Source organism: Cervus canadensis, chromosome 16, assembly GCF_019320065.1.
Source record: "Cervus canadensis isolate Bull #8, Minnesota chromosome 16, ASM1932006v1, whole genome shotgun sequence".
Lineage (NCBI taxonomy): Eukaryota > Metazoa > Chordata > Mammalia > Artiodactyla > Cervidae > Cervus > Cervus canadensis.
Window position 1 is genome coordinate 56,677,152 of NC_057401.1, and position 21,634 is coordinate 56,698,785.

The window sequence follows — 21,634 nt, forward strand, 5'->3', positions numbered from 1 at the left end:
GATTGCAAGGAGGTGGACTGAATCGACTGAGCACACATGTGCTGAGGAGGCAGCCCCTGCAGGACCCAGCCGGCACAGAGAGAAGGCAGAGTTCTAGAGCTTTCTCCGGAGGAAAAGTCCTGTGGAAGCCAGAGTGCCTTTTGGCTGGTGAGCCCAAGCACCAGGCGGATGCCCCTGTTTCCCGAGCTGTCCTTCCAGCCCCTCCTGGCTGGGCTCCAGTGGCGAGAGCACCCTGAAATCCGGGAGCAGATCTCTCCTCATCTCCTAACCTCCTCGGGCCTGTTGCTGAGGCCCCCGGGGCTTGCTGGACATTCAGGACACCCTCGACCCTGTCTGGACAAAGAGGGACGCACACCAGCTCCACGGGGGCTGCATGTCACAGGGACCTGACTGCCCCGGGCAGGGGGATGCCAACGATGCTGACAGCCAGGCCCAGAGGCTGAGCTGAGCAGGACGGGGTCCCTCTGGCTCCTTGGGGTGCCCTGAGCTGGGAGCCAGGCAGATGGGCAGGCATCCCTGCTGGGGCTGGCGGACGGCACTGCAGGAGGCAGGGTCTCGGGCTGGAGGGCCTTCGGGCACCTCTGAGGTCACACCCCCCCAGGCAAGGGACCCTGCGCTCATCCTGCAGTCCAGATGCAGGAGAGGCCTCGTGGGGCGGGCAGAGCAGCTGTCACTGGGGAACAGGAGCCCCGGGGGCCTTTCTGAGGAGCAGGCAGGGGTCCCCCAGCTGAGCTGACGACGGCAGCAGACGGTGGCCAGGAGGCAGGAGCAGTGAACAGAGGGCAGCCCGAGTCAGGGCCAGCCCATCCGAGCCGCCCGGGGCCCCGGGATGGTCTGCCAGGACCTGCGCCTCAGGGACAGGGGCCCAGTCTCCTGTCGGCTGTCTGTCCGGCTGCGGGCAGCCAGGTAGCCAGGCAGGCACAGTGGCCACTCTCTGCAGACTTCAGTTCAGTTCAGTTCAGTCTCTCAGTCGTGTCTCTTTGAGACCCCATGGACTGCAGCACGCCAGGCCTCCCTGTCCATCACCAACTCCCGGAGTCTACTCAACTCATGTCCATTGAGTCAGTGATGCCATCCAACCATCTCATCCTCTGTTGTCCCCTTCTCCTCCCACCTTCAATCTTTCCCAGCATCAGGGTCTTTTCCAATGAGTCAGTTCTTCATATCAGGTGGCCAAAGTGTTGGAGTTTCAGCTTCAGCATCAGTCCTTCCAAAGAACATTTAGTACTGATTTCCTTTAGGATGGACGGTTGGAGCTCCTTGCAGTCCAAGGGATTCTCAAGAGTCTTCTCCAACACCACAGTTCAAAAGCATCAATTCTTCAGCGCTCAGCTTTCTTCACAGTCCAACTCTCACATCCATACATGACTACTGGAAAAACCATACCTTTGACTAGACGGACCTTTGTTGGCAAAGTAATGTCTCTGCTTTTTAATATGCTGTCTAGGTTGGTCATAACTTTCCTTCCAAGGAGGAAACTTCAATATACACCCTGTTTTTGCACCCACTGCAGGCCACCTGGAGGCCTTGCTTGGTGAGGCTGGGGAAAGATGGCCACTGTCCCCCCAGAACAGGGCCAAGTGGGGGACACAAGACACGGGAAAGAGCAGGCCTGGATGCGGGCTGTCCTCCTGGGCCCGGGAGGCAGGGGGCGGGGACTCAGTCCTGGCAGGCCCCTCTGTTGACGGGACCCTGTGAAGTGACGGCCATTGTCCACGTCAGCCCCGCCCTCTGCTGCCATCAGCCCCAAGCACAGGGCTGCAGGAGGAGCAGGCCCTTCCTCGGGACCCTGGCAGCCAGAGCGAGTGGGACGTCCTGGCTTCCTCCTCAGCTTCTGGGTGAGGGTGGGTGTTGGTGTGGGTGCTAATGCTGCCCCCGGCCGGGTCCACACCCCCTGAGGAAGCTTGAGCGTCCTGGTGGGTGAGCCCCCCCACGCTGCCCCAGGGAGACCCCACCTCCGCTCACCTGCGTCTCTGCTGTGTGACCCTCCTGGGGTTCATCGAGTCCAAGTCAAGAGTTCCCAGCGCCAGAGACCTCGAGGGGTTTCCTGGGATGTCTGGCTGTGCCCTGGGGCCATGCGCGCAGAAGGTCAAAAAGACAGACCCGAAGAACGCAGAGGCATGCCGCCAAACCATAAGCAACAAAAATAAAATGGACGAATTGGAAATATCAAAATTAAAAGGACACCATGAAAAAAGGGAAAAGAAAGCCCATAAGATGGGAAAAAATATTTGCAAATCATATATCTGATAAGGAACTTTTATCCATAATATATAAAGAACATTTACCACTCAATGATTAGAAGGACAAAGATTTAACAGACAGCTCTTCAAGGAAGACATGCAAGAGACGAGCACGCAAAAAGATGCTGGACGTCGTCACCCACCGGGGAAACACAAACCACAACCACAGAGACACCACGTCGCATGCAGCAGGAGCCAGACAGGCAGGGGCAGGTGCCCGCCGGGGCATGGAGCCTCCCCCACGGCTGGGGGTCGGGAGTGCGCAGCGCGTGGAGAACGCTGGGCCTCAGCGCGTTCGCTTCCCGAAATGTGAAACAGAGGCCCCTAGGGGCCCCAAGAGCCCACCCCAGGTGCCAGCCAGAGAGAACTGGAAACCCATCCACAGGCTTGTGCATGAGCGTCCACAGCCGCCTGAAAGCAGAGCAACCCAGGCATGCAGCAGCGTGTACACAGGTGAACAGAATGAGGCCCACCCGCACCACAGAATGCCACTCAGGCCAGAGGAACGGAGCGCCGACGCGCTAAACACAGACGAAGCCTGGATGCGCTACAGGGCGTGGAGGAAGCCGACGCCCAGGGCACATGCCACGTGATGCCCTTCCCGTGAAATGTCCCGAATAGGGTGATCCACGGAGGGTGGACACGCCCCCAGCAGCTGGGCGTAGGAAGATGGGCGTGACAGGGTTTCTCTTCGAGGCGACCATCAGGGATGGTCGTGCACATCCATGAAAACACCGACAGTCGTGGGCCACACGTGGGCAAACTGTGGGGCGTGTGCACTGAAGAACGCGTGCGAAGGATAAGGTTCAAAGTCGCCAGCAAGTCCAGGTCCATGTGGACAGGGTGAGGCTTCTGCTTTACGGTCCTGCTGCCCAGCGCTCTGTGACAAGGTGGCCGTGAGGTTGGACGCCAGGCAGCCCCGGGAGGCCAGCCTCACTCCCACCCTCCCAGGACTGGATCATGTGACCCTGCAGGTGACAAAGACCAGAGCCTCTGCGGAAAGGACGAGGCTCGCCAGTCTCTGCCAGCACACCCGGTGGGCATCCTCGCCAACACCCCCACACTGCAGGGTGGGGAGCCAGTGGGCATGCCGGGGCTCCTCCAGGGGTGGGTCCTCATGCAGGGTCACAGCTGACCCCCGAGCTGCTGCCCGGTGTGGATGTAAACACGGTGCATTTGGAAGGGCTGCTGTCCCCCCGCTGCCACTTTGCTTAACACACTATACTATTGTTATCGTCACAAAGACATTAACAGGGCACGTGAAACCACAAGATGACAACCGCTGCACTCTCTCGCCTCTCTCTCTTTAGTCGCTCAGTTGTGTCCGGCTCTTGCGAGCCCATGGACTGTACCTCGCCAGGTTCCTCTGTCCCTGGGATTCTCCAGGCAAGAATCCTGGAGTGGGTTGCCATTTCCTTCTCCAGCTGCACTCTCAGTTGGGGGTTAAAGGCCATGGTGGAGGCGGAGGAGAGCGGGGAGAGCCAGGGAGCATTGCTGGGAGAGAGAGGCCTGGGCCCCACTGGGAGCTGGGAGCCACGCGGAAGGCGGCCACGCTGGGTCATCGCAGGGCCCCCTGCAGGGCCCTGGAGACCCTGCCTGCCAGGTCCGGGATGGGAGGGAGGTCCTGCTTGAAGGGTGCGCCCCCCTCTGGGGCTGCCCTTCAGCTGGGGTCTTTCGGAAGGGATGGTGGGAACGGCTCGTGGGTCAGGCTACCCATGGCACTGTTCATGACCCATGTTCACACCGCCACGGGCAACTTGCTTCCCGGCCGAGGGGCAGCCTGGGTCAGGAGCAGGACTCCAGGTCACCCTCCCATCCAGACCAGCTGTGCGACTCTGGGAGCCATGGGGCACCTGTGGTGGGAAGTTGTCAGTCGCTCAGTCGTGTCCAAATCTTTGGGACCCCGTGGACTGTAGCCCACCAGGCTCCTCTGTCCATGGGGTTCTCCAGGCAAGAATACTGGAGGGGGTAACCGTTCCCTTCTCTAGGGGATCTTCCCCACCCAGGGATTGAACCCAGGTCTCCTGCATTGGTGGCTCAGCTGGGAAAGAATCCACCTGCAAGGCGGGAGACCTGAGATTGATCCCTGGGTCAGGAAGTTCCCCTGGAGGAGGGCATGGCAACCCACCCCAGTATTCTGATCTGGAGAATCCCACGGGCTGTGTAGTCCATGGGATTGCAAAGAGTCGGACACCACTGAGCGACTTTCACGTTCTCTTTCTTTACCATCTGAGCCCCAAGGGAAGCCCTGGAGCACCTGGACCCTCTAAAACGGGCCAGCACCACCACCCACAACCGGACAGCCTGGAGCCTGGACCACAGAGCACACGCGAAGTGTCCCTGCGCTCGGCTGGACAACAGGCCAGTCAAGGCGTGTCGTCCCAGAGATGAGGGGTGTGGGGGGACCTGGTGGGTGTGGGGCTGCAGCTGGAGAGGCCAGCTCCTTGAGGGGGTCGGCCAGGCCCGGGCAGGGAGGGGCCTCACTCACTGCCAGGACGCAGGCGGCCCTGGGCCACGTGGGCCACCCACAGAGATGGAGACGTGGCCGTGACTCGGGACACTGGGCGCCTGCTGCAGGAGACGCAGGTGCTTGGCGGGTGAGGGGGCTCGGCTGAATCGAGGGGAGAAGCTGAGCAGCAGCGGCAAGCCGGGGTTCAAGGAGGCGAGAAGGGGTGGTTTCTGGGAAGGAGAACTCTGAAGCTTTCCAGTAGGGTAGGGGCCGGCGAGGGGGTTGGGGCTGCAGGGGAAGAGCTGGAAGGGAGCGGGGGCTGAGTGCTGACTCCCCCCAGTGCCCAGGAGCTCAGCAAAGGCCAAGGGCTGAAACCAGGCCACCCTGGTCCTTGCCTGTCCTTGATTAACACGAGGAAGAAAGGGGCTGGCGGGTCCCCAGCCGCCGTGCTAGGACTGGCAGTTGGCTTTTCCCAGAGACCCGGTCCGCACCTCCTGTCCTTCCAAAGGACCCTCCCCATGGGCCTCTCGTCCTCTTCAGCCCCCACCCTCTCCCCAAGACCAGCTCCACCAGCAGCCTGGCACGTCACCTCTAAGGTCCCCTCCGGCGGCGAGGGGCAGGGGCTCTGGGGTACCTCTCGAATTGGGGATGCCAGGATACTCCGTGAGAGAGAGGGTGGGGCTGGGAGCTGTCCCCGCGAAGGTCCACCGCAGCCCCCGACTACCTTATAGACCTCCGGACCGGGGTCCCCTGGCGGGCGTCGCCGCCCCCACGCCCAGGGCTTGGCTCGAGACTCCCAAGGAGGCGGGCCGGAGGCCGGGCCCGTGCGCTGCGGGCGGCGGCCGCGGGGGGCGCTGCGGGGGCCGCGGTTAAAGCCGGGGCGCGGGCGCGCGCGCTCACAGGGAGCCGGGCCGCCGCCGCCGCCGCCGCCGCGCCGCGCCCCCGCCCGCCCGCCCGCCCGGCTCCGCTCCCCGCGGCCGCCCCGACCCCGCGCACCGGGTCTCCGCGGACGCCTGGACCCGCAGCAGATCACGGCCGGCGCCCGGGCGCGGCGCCGGGAGCGCGGGCGGGCGGGCGGGCGGGAGGCGACATGGGGAAAATCCAGTCCCGGCACGGTGAGTTGGGGGCCGGCGGGCGGGCGGGCGGGCGGCGGCGGACGGGCGCCGGCCACTCACTGTCTCTTCCCTCGCCCCGCGCCCTCCGGCCGCGCCGCAGCCGCTGCAGCCTTCAAGCGAAGAGAGAGCCCGGAAGGTGAGCGCGCGGGGCGGCGGCCTGGGGCGCGGGGGACCGAGCCCGGAGGGCGGCGCGCGTGCTGCCCCCCGAGGCCTCGGGTGGCGGGGGGGTGCCTCGGCGCGGCGCCCCCAGGAGCGCGCAGGCTCCTCGCCCACGCCCCAGACCCCTGTCCCAGCCTGGGGCCTGAGCCCCGCGCCCCAGGCTGCGCGGAGAGGGGCGGGCGCGCAGGGCGGCGAGCATCGCCAGGCGCACCGCCCGCGGGCTCACGGGCGTCTCCTTCTCTCCTCGGTGCCGCGTTCCCCCGCGTCCGCCCGCGGGCCCGCAGGGGACAGTATCGTGGTGTCTGCGTACATGGGCGGCCGCAGAGGCGCAGAGGAGGCGGAGCGGCGGGGCTGCGCGGAGCACGGAGCCAGGGACAAGCAGGTAGGCGTGGTGGGCCCGGCAGGCTCCTGGGGCCCGGAGAACCGGAGCTCAGCCCCTGACCGCGACCTGGGTTCCGGGGACAAAGAAGGCGGCGGCGCAGATGGCCGGCAGACGGACTGCGGCGGGGCCTGGAGAGCCCCTCCCGCTCCTGGCGGGGGCCTGTGGCCGCAAGGCCTGCGTATCCCACGCGGGAGGGGGGCGCGGGGCTCGACTTTCTTTACGATCCATGCGCTGCACAGCCGTGGTGGCGAATTAAAGACCACCAGGCTGCCTGTTTGCCGTGTCGGAGGGCCGCTGGGCTCACGGGAAAGCTAGGCTTCAGGGGGATGGCCGGGCCCCCCAGACTGAAGGTGCTGTTTTTAGCATCAAGGCCCCCACTCAGGACCCAGGCTCTTGCGAGTGGGCGTGGAGGGTGTCCATCCAGGCCTGGGGCGCCAGAGGGGCCTTGGGTGAACCAGACCCCACGCGTCTGCCAGGGTGGGTAATTCCGGGCACCGGTGTGGACTGGGTTCGGGTAGATGGCCAGGCCAGACGGCTGAGATCCCTTCCCTGCCAACCGCTCGCTCCCTAGCGGTCCCCGGAGTCCACTGCAGACAGAGCGCAACCGCTCGGGGGCATGGCTGCTCCCTTTTTGGAAGGAGACACTCTCTGGCCAGCTGGTAATGAGACGCTCAGAGGGTGTTTGTAAACGCTTGTGAGAAGGGGCAAGCCGTGCCCTAAGATCAGACCCACTCGAGTCGCGACTCCTGCTTTCTGGGAGTCAGGTTTGAATCCCACGCCTGTAAAGGCAGGAACCGCATTCGAGGATTTGCTGGGCATGTCACAGTGCGGCTGGAGGCTGTGTGCTCCTTGGGGCCAGGGGGCCAGCGCGGGGCCGCCCCTCCTCTGGGCTGATCTTCTGCCTGGGGAGGTGAGTGTTGATGACGGGGTGCTGTCTCCTGCCTGCTTGGTCCTCCTGCACGTGAGGAGTCAGAGATGCCTGCAGGTGATGCAGAGCGGTCCCGGGCTTACGCCGCCTCTTCCTGGCGGCTGTCCACCTGGGGCCTTCTCCCGGGCATGGGCACCTCGGGCCTTGAAACAGGCAGGCGAGCCTCCGTCAGCCCAGGATGTGGACCACACAGCAGGTCCCAACACGCAGCCCGTGTGTTACGGAGATCGAAAACGATGCTCCCACTGTGTGGCTGTGAGGTGGTGGAGCCCGCTGTGCTGACCTCTGAGGCTCACGGGTTCCACGCTCCTGGGACGTGTTTGAAGGAGCGGTGTGCTGTGTGGCTCGGGTAGTTCCCTCATTGTTTTGTTCTCTGCTGTGGTCTGAATGTTGGCGTCACCCTGAAATTCAGCCTCACCTCCCTCCATGTGATACCTTGGGGAGGTGGTTAGGGCCCGGGGGCTGAGACCTTGTGGCAGATCAGCGCCCATGTGAGCCCCAGAGCGTTCGGTGTCCCATCTACCATGCGGGGTTACAGGCAGCGGGCACCATCTACGCAGTGGGAAGGGGCCCTCGCCAGACGCCGAGGGACTGGGGCCTCGGTCTCAGACGACCTGCGGCCTCGGTCTCAGATGTCCAGGCGCCTCGGTCCTGGACGTCCAGCCTTCAGGACTGTGATGAGTTTCTCTTGTTCGCTCGTTACTGGCCTGCGGTGTGTTGTTGTGGCGGCCAGCACGGACTGAGTCTGCTTTCATAACCCCGCGGTGCAGGGAGAGCGTGGAGCCAGAACAGCGGACGGTCCTTTATGTTTAGCACAGCTCATCATTCCCTGTCTCCTTCCGTCCTTCGCTTGTTTGGCTGTAGGGCTCTGAGCCCCCGGACCTGGAGTGTGGACCCCTGGCCCGGGAGCTCAGGCATCTTGCTGCCACACTGCTCCCCCCACCAAGCACCCCGCCCCTGGCTCCCCCAGAGCGTGTCTGTCGGGGGACACTGGGGTGTCAGCTCTCCCTCTGTCCGTCTTCATCCCTGCCTCCTGGGGGAGGCCCCAAGGATGGCCTGCCTGACCGTGCCGTGCCCCCAGGACCTCTGACTGGGGCGGGTGTGGGGACACATCCCCTCCTGTCAAGGCCACCGTGTGCTTCCTTGCGGGTCAGTGCTGGTCACCGTGTGGCCACAAGAACTGTGGCCAGTGACCCTGTGGGAATTCGGTGCACATCCCCCCACCTAACTCGCCCGCTCCCACCACCCCCACAAGATAAAGGGAATGAGGCTGACTTTGCCCATGAGTTAGTGAACCCGGCTGGCTCCTGGTGCATGACCAGAATGTCTGGTAAACGTTATTTTTCCAGCAACTGGATACCTGCTTCATGAGCTGGAAGGTCCTCCCTGTGAACCTGAGAAACGCTCTGTGTTGCTTCAAGGCCACGTGTCCCAGGGGGCCGGGGCGGCCGCGGGGTGTTGGTGGGGGTGACACAGAGGGTCCTGGGAGGGGTGGTCATGGGGTGTCACAGGGGAGACAGCTCCTTGGGGGGACTGCCGTGCATGGGCCTGAGGCCTCCCGGCCTGTCTTCCCAGCTTTGGAGGATGGGGCTGGGGCCCTTCCTCTCCTTCCCTTGGTTTGTCTAAAGAGATTTTAGCTGTTTTAAAACCGAGTGTGGTGCCCACGGGTGTCCCCTGGAGTGTTCCCAGAGCCCGAGGCGTAGTTCTGGTTCCTTCGGGAGCTCGGTGGGTGGTGGAGGCCTTGAGTCAGTGGCTTCCGGGACCCCGTGGCCCCTGACCCCATGGCCCCTGACCCCGTGGCCCCTGACTCCAAGGCCCCCTCGCTTCTGGGGTGGGCAGGTCCGGTGCCGCCCAGAGGGAGGCCCCCAGCTGGAACCCGGTGCGGGGCCTGCAGTCAGCTCCGCCGTCCTGCCAGGGGTCCTCCCCAAGGAGGGCACCAAGGGGTGCAGGCCCCCTGGCTGCCGTGAGGGGCGTCCAGGCCCTCTTCCTGCGGCTCGTCCCGGGGAAGGACTGTGCATGTCATCTGGGTGCCTGGACAGAGGGACCCCTGCAGCTGTGCTGAGGTTCCGTGGGGAAACCTGGAGGGGGGTGCGAGGTGAGAGTGGGGCTCCTGCGCTGGGGGTTCACCTGCCTCTCCCAGACCACACGGCTGCTCCGGGACCAGGGCCGCTTCTGAGATGAGGTCATTGGTAACAGAGACGTTTTCCAAAGAATAAAGGCACAAGGTCAGCAGGTCCGTGAAAAGGTGCTGGACATCCTAGTCATCAGGACCGCAGCGAGGTGTCACCTCCACCTATCGGGACTGCTGTCACCAGAAGAACACAAGTAACAAGCGCTGGAGAGGATATGGAGAGAAGGGAACTCTCCTCCACTGTTGGAGGGGACGTAAAACGGTGCAGCCACTGTGCAGAACACTATGGAGACTCCTCAGAAATTAAAAACAAGTGCCAGGTGATCCAGCAGCCTCCCTCTTGGGTACATGTCCGAAGAAAGCAGAACTAACTCCAGGAGGTGATGTGCAGCCCCACGTTCCCTGCAGCATCATTTACAGTGGCCTTGACAGAGGCTGGCTGAAGCTCCCGGACTTTGGCCACCTGATGGGAAGAACTGACTCAATGGAAAAGACTGACGCTGGGGAAGATTGAAGGCGGGAGGAGAAGGGAATGACAGAGGATGAGATGGTTGGTTGGCATCACTGACTCAATGGGCATGAGTTTGAGCAAGCTCCAGGAGATGGTGAAGGACAGGGAAGCCTGGCGTGCTGCAGTCCCTGGGGTCACAAAGAGTCAGACATGACTTAATAACTGAACAACAACAAGACAGAGAAGCAACATCCTTTGATGGTGGGTCAATGGAAAAGAAGATGCGGTGTATGTACAATGGAATATTACTCAGCCATAAAGAAAAAAATCTTGCCCAAAACATGGATGGACCTTGAGGTCATGGTGCTAAGTGAAGTAGGTCAGACAGAGAAAGACAAATGCTGTGTGACGGCGCACATCTGAGGACTAGAAATATGTAAATATGTTTATAAGACAGGCTCCCCGCTGCAGAGAATGAATTGCAGGTTGTGGGAGGTGGCGGTGAGGGGGGCAGAATGGGTAAAGGCTGCTGAAAGGTTTCAGCAAGGCAAGTGCAGGTCTGCTCAGGACTCTCTTTATCTTTCACGGGTGGCTTCACAAATGAATTGTTCTTGAGTCGATTTTGGTTCCTGTTTGTGAAGCGGGGAGGGGTCGCCGGTCTCTGCTCCGACCCCAGGGGTCTGGATGCAGCCACGGAGCCGGGTGCGGGTGTCGCCTCCCTGCGGGTGCTTCCAGAGACAGCGGAGCCCGCATTGCTTCTCAGAGCAGCTCAGCCCTCGGGGTCCTGGGCTGCGAGCAAGTGTAAGCCTTTAGCGTCTCCAGCAGGCTTACCTCTGCTGGGGCCGCTGGCATCACATGTGAACATGTGGAGCCTTCTCAGCTAAAAACACAGAACTGAAAATGCACGCGGAAAATGGAAGTTCCACTTTGGAACTGATCTTCTTTTGAAATGGGAAACATGAGGCTTTAATACGAATGGAAGGGAATGAAAGCCCAGTGGTTTTTCCAGAGGAAGAGCTCAGATGGAAGGAAGATGAACCTGGGTCTGCATTTCAGACCCAGCGGCAGGAAACCTCTTCTGCCCAAGAGCGCTGGCGGGCACGATGGCTCCCGCACAGGGGCACGGGCGTCCTGTCGACACTCCGTGTGCTGTGACCTCGGCGGCCAGGGGGCGCAGACAGGAAGGAGGCGGCAGGCACCGGGAGGTGGATCCTGGAGAGCTTCCTTTCTCTGTGAAGCTCCTCCTTGTTGGCGCTGAAGACTGAGCCAGCAGTGGGCATGACTGGGAGAAAATGATGTCTGCAGATTTGTTGCAGAATGATTTAGTGTTAAATGAAAAACAGAGTTCCAGGATGCTGAAAATTGAAACCACCGAAGTTTTTTAGTTTTGGGGGGCATGTCTCGATGCTCTGTGGTAGAGATTGTGTGTGCATGCATGTATATGTGGGTGTGCATGCACACATATACATATGTGTACACGCATATGTGTGTACATGCATCTATTGTGTTCATGCATGTATGTATGTGTGCTCACGCACATGTATATAGTGTGTATGCATGTGTACATGCACATGTATGCATGTTTGTGTATGTGTGTATGCATATGTAAACGTGTGCATCTGCTGTGTTCATGCATATATGTATGTGTTCGCGCATACATGTATGTGTATACGTGCATTTGTATATGTGTTTTGTACATATGCATGTATGTGAGTGTACATGAATGTGTACGTGTGTACATCATTGTTCAGTTGCTAAGTCACGCCTGACTCTGTGACCCCATGAGCTGTAGCATGCCAGGGTCCCCTGTCCTCCACTATCTCCTGGAGTTTGCTCAAAGTCATGTTCATGTGTGCACATGCATATGTATATGGGTTCATGCATATGTATATGCATCTGTGCACACATATGCATGCATGCGTATGTTGTGTTTGTGAATATATTGTGTTCACAAACGTGTATATACATGTGTGTTCATGTGTACATGTATATACACGTGTTTGTGTGCGTGTGCATGCATGTGTGTTTGTGCACATGTCTATGTGTGTGTGTGCTTGTATATAGGGCTTCCCTGGTGGCTCAGACAGTAAAGAATCCACCTGCAATGCAGGAGACCTGGGTTTGATCCCGGGGTCGGGAAGATCCCCTGGAGGAAGGCATGGCAACCCACTCCAGTGTTTTTGCCTGGAGAATCCCGTGGACAGAGGAGCCTGGCGGGCTGCAGTCCATGGAGTTGCAATGAGTTGGACATGACTGAGCGACTGACACTTCTTTTCACACTATGTAGCTTCTCACTGACCCTGCATTTGTTATGTTTTCCCTGCACACACTTTACAGTGGAATTATTTCCCCTGCAGGTGCCCTTGGTAACCCCACCCCATAACTCGCCCACGACCGTGGACTGTGGGCTGAGCTCCTATGCTCTGTGCTTTCAGGCGTCCCTGCCACACATGTGGAGCCCTTCTCCAACAAGCTTCACGAGCGGGTCCTTGGGGATCTCTCTGGGGTCAGGGTCTTTTTTGTGTGTGGTTGCCAAGAAAGAAATCCCCATAGACCAGGGCAAGTGGGCGTGTGATACTGTTGCTAAGTCGCTCAGTTGTGTCTGACTCTGCAACCCTATGGACCATAGCCTACCAGGCTCCTCTGTCCATGGGATCCTCTAGATAGGAGTCCTGGAGTGGGTTGCCATGCCCTCCTCCAGGGGATCTTCCTGACCCAGGGATCAAATTCGCATCTCTTACGTTTCCTGCATTGGCAGGCAGGTTCTTGACCACTAACGCCAGATACAGTCTGTATTTTTTTTTTTACCAAAATGAGTGAAGTTGTGAGAAGCTGTGGTGGGTAAGATGTCCTCACCCAGGACATCAGTTATGGAGCATGCTGGCCCATGAGGTCTGTAGGTGTTTACTTTAGGAGACCCTTTGATCCCCAGAGAACTGAGTTTCTACGCATAAATTCCAAATCTGGTAATTAGGAAGTCTGGTTGAACGGCCCTCACCCAGGAGCCCTGCCGCACAGAGTCTCGGAACGCCCTTGGATCCTGGAGCTGTTGTGAGGGCTGTGGTTGGTGGGGACCCTGCACGCCCCTCCCCGACACTTCACCTGCCTTAACTTGCTCTTTAAAGTCAGAAGTTGACAGTCACAGCCACGGGCAGCCCCTCGGATGGAGCCCCTCTGTGCATGTGCTGGGATTATTAAGCCCCAAACCTGCCTTGTCCCCTCTAAGGCTCTTTAGCCGCTGAAGCCGAGACCCCAGCTGCTAAGCTGCCTGGCCATTCCTGCAGCCCGTGGAGTCGCCTCCATCTCTCTGGCGGTGTTTCCGAGATGTGTCCCCACCAGGCCTTCCGTCCGGGGTGTGGCTCACACCAGCCCCGCCTCCTGGGCTGTCGGCCATGGGGGCCTGCTGATCAGAGACAGAGCCTGGCCTCACCTCTGGCTGTGACAAACCAAGCCCTGGACAGGTAGAGTGGGCAGAGGTGGGGACCCCGGGGCAGTGCCCACCCGGCTCGTGCTGCAGGGGACCAAGGTCACTTCTGGGCAGTGCCTGGGGCTGGACAAGGGGGTGGCGTGTCATGCAAGGGCGACCTGGGCCAAGTGGGGGTCCAGGGAGGCCCCTGGGCTCCTGCTCAGGCTGTCAGGACACTGGACAGGGCAGGACTGGTATGGGGTGAGTGCGGGGGGCCTGGGCTCCCCAGGCACTGGAAAGAACTGGGTCGTGGAAAGGGGTGGAGGTGGTGGTCAGCGGCTGGCCCAAACTCTCGACTGGCTGGCAGCTCCTGGACGTGCGGGGCTGCTCCCCGTCCCAGAGCCCGCGACCGTCACCTTATTGGAAAGGGATCTCTGCAGACGTGGCTGAGTGACAGGCCTCCAGACAAGGGGTGGTCCTGGGGCCCTGACTGCTGCTCCCGTCTCTGTAAGAAGGGGTCCGGCCTTGGACAGAAGACGCACACCCAGAGGCTGAGTGGCCACAGAGCTGAGGCTGGGGATGCAGACACGAGCCCAGGGTCCCCAGGGTCCCCAGAGCCAGAGAGGCAGGAAGGGTCCTGCCCCCGGAGCCTGGGGGCTCCCCTCCAGGCCGTGAGTCCTAACTGTGGCCTCAGAACTGGGAGACGGCACGTCTTCAGGTGTGAGCTGCCTGGCTCGGGACCACTTGTTACGGGGGACACAGATGCACTGTCCCTCAGGCCCTGGGGCCTGGGGGGCCTCCTCTCTGTTGAAGCCCAGATCCGCACGCTCAGCCCCCAGGGACAGAGCAGGTCCCAGCCTGGGTCTGTGAACAGCACAGGTTTAAGAGGAGACCTGAATCCAGGGTGCCGTCAGGAGGGGCCTTGGGTCCTGGCAGCATTGGGGGGGGTGGTGCTTGGAATATGAGGGGCACCCCCAGGCTTGCTGCAGACGTGCTCCACGCCGGGACCCCGGGCAGGTTTTCTAGGCAGGCCCTTTATCGGGGCGATGACGAAGCAGGTTTGTAAAGGCTGGCTTCCCATGCACTCTGCCACCTCACGGACGCACTGTCTCCCTCAGGGATCGTTCAGGGACTTGGGAGCTGGAGGCCCTCTACCCCAGCAAGAGTGGGGCTTCCTAGGGACGTGTCCGCTCTTGAAGCCTGGGAGCGTTTCCTAAGACCACAGAGGCACTCAGTCTTGAAGAAATGCGTGAATTTGGACGCTGGAAAAGTGCATGAGTTCAGGGGGTGGTCGGCTGCATCACTGAAGCTTCCTCCTTCCCACTCATGCAGACTGCCCCACGTCAATGTGGCCTCCAACGGGCGCATGTGTCCTGCCCCTCGGCCTGGCTGTGTGTCCCCCCAGCCTGCCCGCAGGGTGGACGGCCCAGCGTCCCTGGCTCTGGTGGACGGAAGGGGACCCTGGCTGAGGGAAAGTGTGGCTGGGCCTCCTGGCCTCTCGGGAGGCGGGGGTCCAAGCTTTTCCGTGAACGCCCCTGACAGCTCCATGCCCATAGCCCCCACCTAGGCAGCAGGAGCCCGCAGCAATGGCCAAGGCTGCCTGACAGTGATGGAGAGGGACGACCCGGAGGAGAAAGCGTGGGACGACCCGGAGGAGAAAGCGTCCGGTGCGAGAGCCTCAGCCCATCCCTGGCAGCCCAGAACACTGGGCTGAAGGAGGGCCCCCTCAGATGCTGGAGAAGGGGGGCACGATCTCCCCCTGCTGGGGGCCCCCGGGGTTGGCAGGAGGCCAGGCCCAGGTCTGAGCACGGCTGGGTGGTGGGCTGGGTCACCCGCAGGCCCCTGCTGGCGGGCAGAGGAGCCCCAGATGCCACGGGGACAGAGGCGCATCCCTGAGCAGAGTCGGAGGCGGTTGGTGCCAAGGACCGTCCAGGCAGGGGCAGGATGGGGGTTGGGAAGGCGGGGCTGGAGAGTTTGTAGGCGGAAGCTGGGGCTCCCTTGAGGAGCGGGGGAGGGCATGAGGTGGGAATTTGCTGCTGGGGAGGGTCTGCAGCTGGGGACTCCACCTGGGGACAGAGGCCAACACAGGTGGGCCTCCCAGGAGCGGTGGGGCCTGGGCAGTGCCCGTGCATGCATGGGGACGTCATCCATTCACCTCCAGTCTTGCTGGACGGTCTGGGTTTTCCAGCCACGTGGGAGGCTGCCGGCAGGGGTGGCCGCCTGTCTGGCTGGGAGCCCTGCACTGCGTGTCCTACGTTACAGTCTAAGTTCTTGGCCCTTCTGTTGAGCTGCAGCAGCGCGGATGAGAGGGCATCTTTATGTAATGAGGATGGATGGGACGGAAGTCACCAGTCACAGGGCCAAGCGCGGCTGCGCTTCCCCCACGCCTCCTCGCCCTCTTGTCTGATGGTTCTGCATCACAGAGACCGCTGGTGACGCGTTGGATCTTAAACTGGCCTGTCCTCCCGTCAGGCTGTGCGTGGAGGGATGTTCCGAGTGTCCCAAACTCCCAGCCCTGTTAGGGAAGGCGGGCACCGTCTGGGGAGGCGGGCAAGTCTGTTGCTGACCAGAGCCAGCTTGGTTGTATCCTTGGTGAGTCTGTGATTGTAGCGTTGGGAGCGTCTCAGGGTCCCGCCAAGGCTCACGCAGACCCTGTCCTGACCCCTCCCCAGCCCAAAGCATGTATTAATATCTTGTCTGTAACTGGCACTGCCTGCCAAAAATAAGTGCTCAGATTATTTTAAAACAAAAAGATGGGAGGAATTATTGAACTTTCAACTCTTCTAAGCTCACGTGTAGAGGCCACAGGTGGGCTTTGCTTTTCTTTGAGCGCTCGGGTGAGCCAGGCAAGCAGTGAGGAAATTCTCGGGTCCCTCACCCCGTGGCTCTGGGGGCCGAGTCCTCAAGGCCAGCCTCTCCACCAGCCCTGGGGCTCCAGCGGTCCCCAGAGGCGGGTCTCGGGGCCTCGGCCATTCCACCGCACCCCCCCCCCCCGAGACTGCCTCTTTTAAAGAAAGGCTGCGCCCAGCCCAGTCTCAGATCCTTAGATCCCGGGGAAGTGCTTCCTGCAACTCTTCTCACCTCTGTGATTTAAGGAGGTGAGTACAGGGGGCTCTGCCCCGGGCAGGGTCGTCAGGAGTCACACAGGATCTGAGCCTCCGGTCACCAGCCCAACGGGGAGGCTGGCTGGGCGCCTGGCTGGGGGACGTGGTGGAGAGGGGGCCATCCAAGCCGGGGGGAAGAGTCCTCACCAGGCACGTGCTGTCCGTGCCTGAGCCCTTGGGCCCGTCCGTCCGTGTTCTGGCCCCGCAGCACGTGGCAGGGACCGCAGGGCCCACAGCCTCACCGGACGATGGCTGGCCCTGGCTGCCCCCTGTGATGCGGTCCCTGTGGCCAGCTGACCTGCCGGCCTCTGGCCAGGCACTGCGCCTGCTCCCCACAGACACCCGGAACCTCCGCTTCACAGCTCGCTTTGATTTTATGGAAAAAATTTAACTGCAAGCCAGGGTCTTATGATTGGAATTTATCTCGGCATCCACTGGGTAGAGTGCTCAGGCTGGACTCTGTTCGGCTGGAGGGGCCCTTGTGCTGGAGTGTGGGGCAACCGCGGGGCCTCCACGCTGGGCCAGCAGGTACATCCTGGGCGGTGGGCTGCATGGCGGAGGCGGCGGCGTCTATCACAGCAAGCTCATGCACACCACCCTCCTGGCCTCCCGAGAAAGCTGTGAAAGTCACCTGGTTCTAAGCGGCGTGACGGGGGAGTGGTTAGGGCCAGGGCCTCCAAGAGGAGGATGCCGGGGGTGCCTGGGGGCCCAGGAGACAGACGGGCAGGGTCCCCCCCGCCCTGGGCCCAGCCCTAGTCGCTTTGCGTCTGTTCTGACCCCGGGGTTGGCTCTGCCGGCCCCAGGGACTCAGTTCTGTGATTTCCCGGCTCGGCAGAAGGTTGCTCCCATTTTCCCGTAACTGGCCTCAGGATCGGCCATGGGGGCCGGAGCCGGGGGGCTGGGGGGCGTCTTCTATCTGCGCCCTAGGCCCGGCCCCCCTGAAGGAGGCGCCCTCAGCCTGGGACCCCTGAAGAACGTGCCCCCCAGTCCCGGTCCCCTTGTTCCTGGGCCTTGCGGGGGTGCTCCCCGGCTCTTGTCCAGCTGAGGCAGGAGGTGCCATGTGCCGGCCGGTGAGCGGACGGATGGCGGGTGGGCTCAGCCGTTCACGGCCGGGCTTCTGGTCTGTGCCCGCCTCGCTCAGCAGAGGCTAGGTGGGAGCCTTGTTCTCGCCGCCCCACGCCCTCGGGCGAAGCCGTGTCCTTGGGGGTGGTGGGGGGGGATGCAGGTTGCACTGAGAACCACTGGGCCCCGCGTCTCGTCCCGGAGGCGGTTCTGACGGAGCCAGCCACGCCCAGGGATGGGCGCATGTCACATTCAGAACCCGAGGCTGAGTGAGCGTGGACCGCAGCAGGAGCATGACGCCCAGGAGGCAGGTCTGGCCCCCGCCCCCGAGCTCGGGCGGGGCGTCCATGGTCTGCGCTGTCTGTCCTCCTGCAGGAGCTGCCGGGCGGGGACCCCAGGGAAGGGCCTTTCCGCGATGACCAGTGTCCCTTCGAGGGTGAGTCCCGCTCCCCAGCCCTGGACATCCTGAACCACCCTCACCCTACGTCCCTCCACTTACCTCCCAGACCCCGGCCAGCCTAGATTTGAAGCTGCCGCAGCTAGACGGTGGAACACCCCAGGCTGGGATCACCCCGAGGGCCGCCCTGGCCTCCCTCCCAGGCCACCTGATGCCCTGTGCCTGGACTCTCGGCTCAGACCCTTCTGAGAGGGTCACGGGCTGGGAGCCGCCCACCACCTCCCCCTGGGCCGGACGCCGGGCCCACCCCCTTGCCCCCCTGCAGTGGTGCTGCCTCCTGAGAAGGCCGAGGCCCGCGAGGGGCCAGGACAGCTCTTCTGCGTGGATGATGGAGAGAGAGCGGCTGGCCGCGAGGGCGCCCGCGGGCTGGGCAAGCGGCGCCTAAACGTGGACGTAGGTCTTTGTCCCCCTCCTGCGGATGCCCTGACGTGGGGTCCCTGTGGCTCCCGGGGCGGCAGGCTCTGCTGGGTAGAGGGGTCCCCACACACCTGGCCAGAGCTGGCTGCTGTGGCCCTACGTAACCCGTGGGACTTTCCCGGGCTTCAGTGCCAGAGCCGTGGGAATGACCCAGAAGCCAGGTCATGCACGGACCGTCCCATCTCCCTGCCCGGCCAGGAGGGGTGGGGACTGGTCCCCGCAGGACGGGGCAGGGTTGGGGGCCTGGCACGTGGGCGAGGACGACCCTGCGCCCGTCCCCCCGCACCCCACAGGCAGTCCAGTGTGACGTGTCGGTGGAGGAGGACAATCACCAGGAGTGGACGTTCACGCTCTATGGCTTCGACAACAGCGGGAAGGCCACCAGAGAGGTGACGAGGCCTGGGTCCCACCCTGGGGACACGGCTGGGCCCTCCAGGAGGGAGGAGAGGCAGGGAGCTTTCCTGGGTCAGGCTGTGGGGAGGGGCCACTTCAGGGACAGGACCCAGGTCACCGGCAGGGCTGGCTGGAGCCTCGTCCATTCTCCTGGGCCCGGCCAGTGTCTGTGCCATTCCTGGTGGAGCCCAGCCAGCCCTGGCCATCTCTGCCCTGGCCAGCAGTCCCTCAGCAGGGCAGTGAGGGTCCCAGGGGTGCCCCCGGCATACCGTCCCTGCTGCCTTTGTGTCCAGGAGGGCAGAGGGCCCCTCAGAAGGAAGCAGACGTGGAGGATGGCTGAGACAGCGTGTCTGAGTTAAAAGCAACTTTGATCGTTTATCTGCTCGCTAAGCCCTTTGAACTCAGATGCAGTTTGAACTTGAAAAGCTCAGAGAGACGTTGTGGTTCCAGCAGGGCTGCCGGCTCTGGCCACTTGGTGCCTCTGTGGGGCAGGGGAAAGGAGTGGGGGCGGCGGGCAGTGTGGGCTGGGCCCCCAGTCTGCCTGCACCCCGACGTCCGCCCCCACCCCCCAGGACATGTCTAGCCTGATGCACACCATCTATGAAGTCGTTGACGCTTCAGTCCACCACTGCTCGGGCAGCAGCAAGACTCTCCGTGTGAAGCTGACCGTCAGCCCCGAGCCGTCCAGCAAGAGGAAGGACGGGCCCCCTGCCGCCCAGGGTGAGGGCCTGGGCTTCCGGGCCCCAGCGGCTCCCCGCTCAGGTGCTCCGGAGGCCCTGCCCTGCGTGTGGTCCCTGCCTCCTGCACCCCCTGCCCCATGCTGCCTCTCCCCTGAGCTCCTGCTCACTGTGGGGGGTGGGGGGTGGTGTTAACTGTGACCCCTGCACAGTGTCCCCCTCACGGCAGAGGGCTCTGTGGCGTCCTGAACACGGAGAGCCAGGCGAGGGCTGGAGCCTGTTCCGTGAAGGACTGGGTGTACGGGGGCTTCAGTGAGCGAGTGAGGAGCGAGAATGAATGCGTGCAAGAATGGAGGTGAATGCATGAGTGGGGAGTGACGAATGAATGAGGGCGTGACTGAACGTGTGGATGAATGAATGAGTGATGAATGAATGACCGGACAAATGCATGAGTGAACGAAGGCATGAATGAATGAGTGAACATGCAGGGCTGGAGAGGACGTGAGCAGAGTGAGTGAATGAACGGGTGGCTGGGTAAGTGAAGGCTGCCTGCATCCCCTGCTTTCAGACCGCGAGCCCAGTCGCTGCAGGACGGAGGCGGAGCTCAGTGAGGACCCCAGGGTGGCTGACAGGAGGCTATCCGCACACGTCCGGTGAGGGCCTGGGGTCCAGCTCGGCTCCCTCAGACAGGAGCAGCCTGGCCACACCCCTGCTTCCCACAGGCCTCAAGGGCTGTTCCCTCAGGGTGGCCCTGGGCACTGCCTGCCCCCGTGTGGGAGCTGGGCAGGCCCAGTGTTGTCTGAGAGGCCGTGGGGCTTCACAGGCAGTTGGGGGGTGGTCTGCGGACCCTCAGCCTGCTCACTCCTGGGCCCTGTTGTTCCACCCCTTAGGGGCAGCGGCCGCGGAGCCCTCACCAGCTCCTGGGTGACGGCGGTGGTGGAGGTCGCTGGGTGGCTCCAGGGTCCTGGGGCCCCATGGGCCCTGCTTGTCCCTAACCTTGCGGGTTCAGAGTGCCCGAGATCAGAGCTATACCCTCCCCCTGCTCCTCGCAGGAGGCCCAACGCCGACCCCCACCCCTGCTCGGAGCGGGGTCCCTACTGCGTGGACGAAAACACGGAGCGGAGGAACCACTACCTGGACCTGGCCGGAATCGAGAACTACGCGTCCAAGTTCGGGCCAGGTGAGTCCCGGGGACCCGGCCCCCAGGCGCCAGGCCTGGGGGTCGCGGGTCCTGGCAGCAGCGGGTCCAGTGGGACCAAGCCGGCCCCTCGGAGGCCCTCACGGCTGCTGTGTCTGCAGGGTCCCCCCCGACGCAGGCCCGGCCGGAGCCCCCCGCCAGGGCCTCACACCCACAGGGCCGGTCCCGCTCACAGGAGTCAGACGTGCACGCCGCCCACCATCGCCGCTGCCCGGGGCTGGCCGAGCTCGCCCTGCCGGCCGCTGAGCTGCTGCCCCGGGCCCTGGACCTGCCGCCCCGGCCAAAGGGCCCCGAGCGGCCGTTCTTGAGGTCCCCCCAGGGCTCGGGCCGGCCCCCCGGCGTGCCCAGCGGGCTCAGGCCCGGGCGGTCCTTCAGCTTCCACCCGCCCGCCCCACTGCCGCAGGCACCCCCGGAGGCCCACCCCCTCCCGCAGCCGCCGCCCCCGCCCTACGTCCACCGGCGGTGCCGGCAGCGGGCGCGGGAGGGCCACTCGCCGCTGAAGGCCGCGCCGGGCCCGCCGGCGGCGCTGGAGCAGGAGCTGCCGCCCGCACTCCTGGGCGAGGCCTTCGCGGGGCCGGCGGTGCAGCGTCACGAGCACCACCACCACCACGAGCACCACCATCACCATCACCACCACCACCACCCGGCCTAGCGCCCGGCCCCGCCTCCCCGCCGCCGGCCCCGCCCCCACCGGCGGCCCCACCTCCCCGCGGCCGGCCCCGCCCTCCCCACCGGCGGCCCCGCCCCCCGCCGCCGGCCCCGCCCTCCCCGCCGGCGGCCCCACCTCCCCGCGGCCGCCCGCCCTCCCACCGGCCCCGCCTCCCGCGGCCGGCCCGCCGCCGGCCCGCCCTCCCGCCGGCGGCCCGCCTCCCCGCCGCCGCCCCGCCCACCGGCGGCCGGCGGCCGGCGCCGCCCTCCCTCGGCGGCCCGCCTCCCGGCGCCGGCCCGCCCTCCGCCCGGCCGCGCCCCCCGCCGGCGGCCCCCGCCCTCCGCCGGCGGCCCGCGGCCACGGGCGTCCCCCGCCCCGCCCCCTGCCCTCAAAGCTCTCTGTGTCGTCCCTAA

The 21,634-nt window shown here is 63.4% G+C and overlaps 1 protein-coding gene across 2 annotated transcripts; it reads left to right on the forward strand.

Annotated features, from left to right (window-relative positions):
- Positions 1–5,634: 5,634 nt before the first annotated feature.
- NKD2 (NKD inhibitor of WNT signaling pathway 2) lies at positions 5,635–21,285 on the forward strand. 2 transcript variants are annotated; one of them, XM_043488936.1, is made up of 10 exons: positions 5,635–5,807; positions 5,908–5,943; positions 6,251–6,348; positions 17,806–17,866; positions 18,153–18,280; positions 18,598–18,693; positions 19,270–19,459; positions 19,943–20,027; positions 20,427–20,554; positions 20,674–21,285. In XM_043488936.1, exons 1-10 carry the CDS (start codon positions 5,783–5,785, stop codon positions 21,222–21,224), a joined length of 1,398 nt encoding a protein of 465 aa, XP_043344871.1. In that variant the 5' UTR covers positions 5,635–5,782; the 3' UTR covers positions 21,225–21,285. The 2 variants fall into 2 exon arrangements, with proteins under 2 accessions (XP_043344871.1, XP_043344872.1); XM_043488937.1 differs by having other exon boundaries at positions 5,637–5,807; positions 19,270–19,417; positions 20,674–21,283.
- The last annotated feature ends 349 nt before the right edge of the window (positions 21,286–21,634 follow it).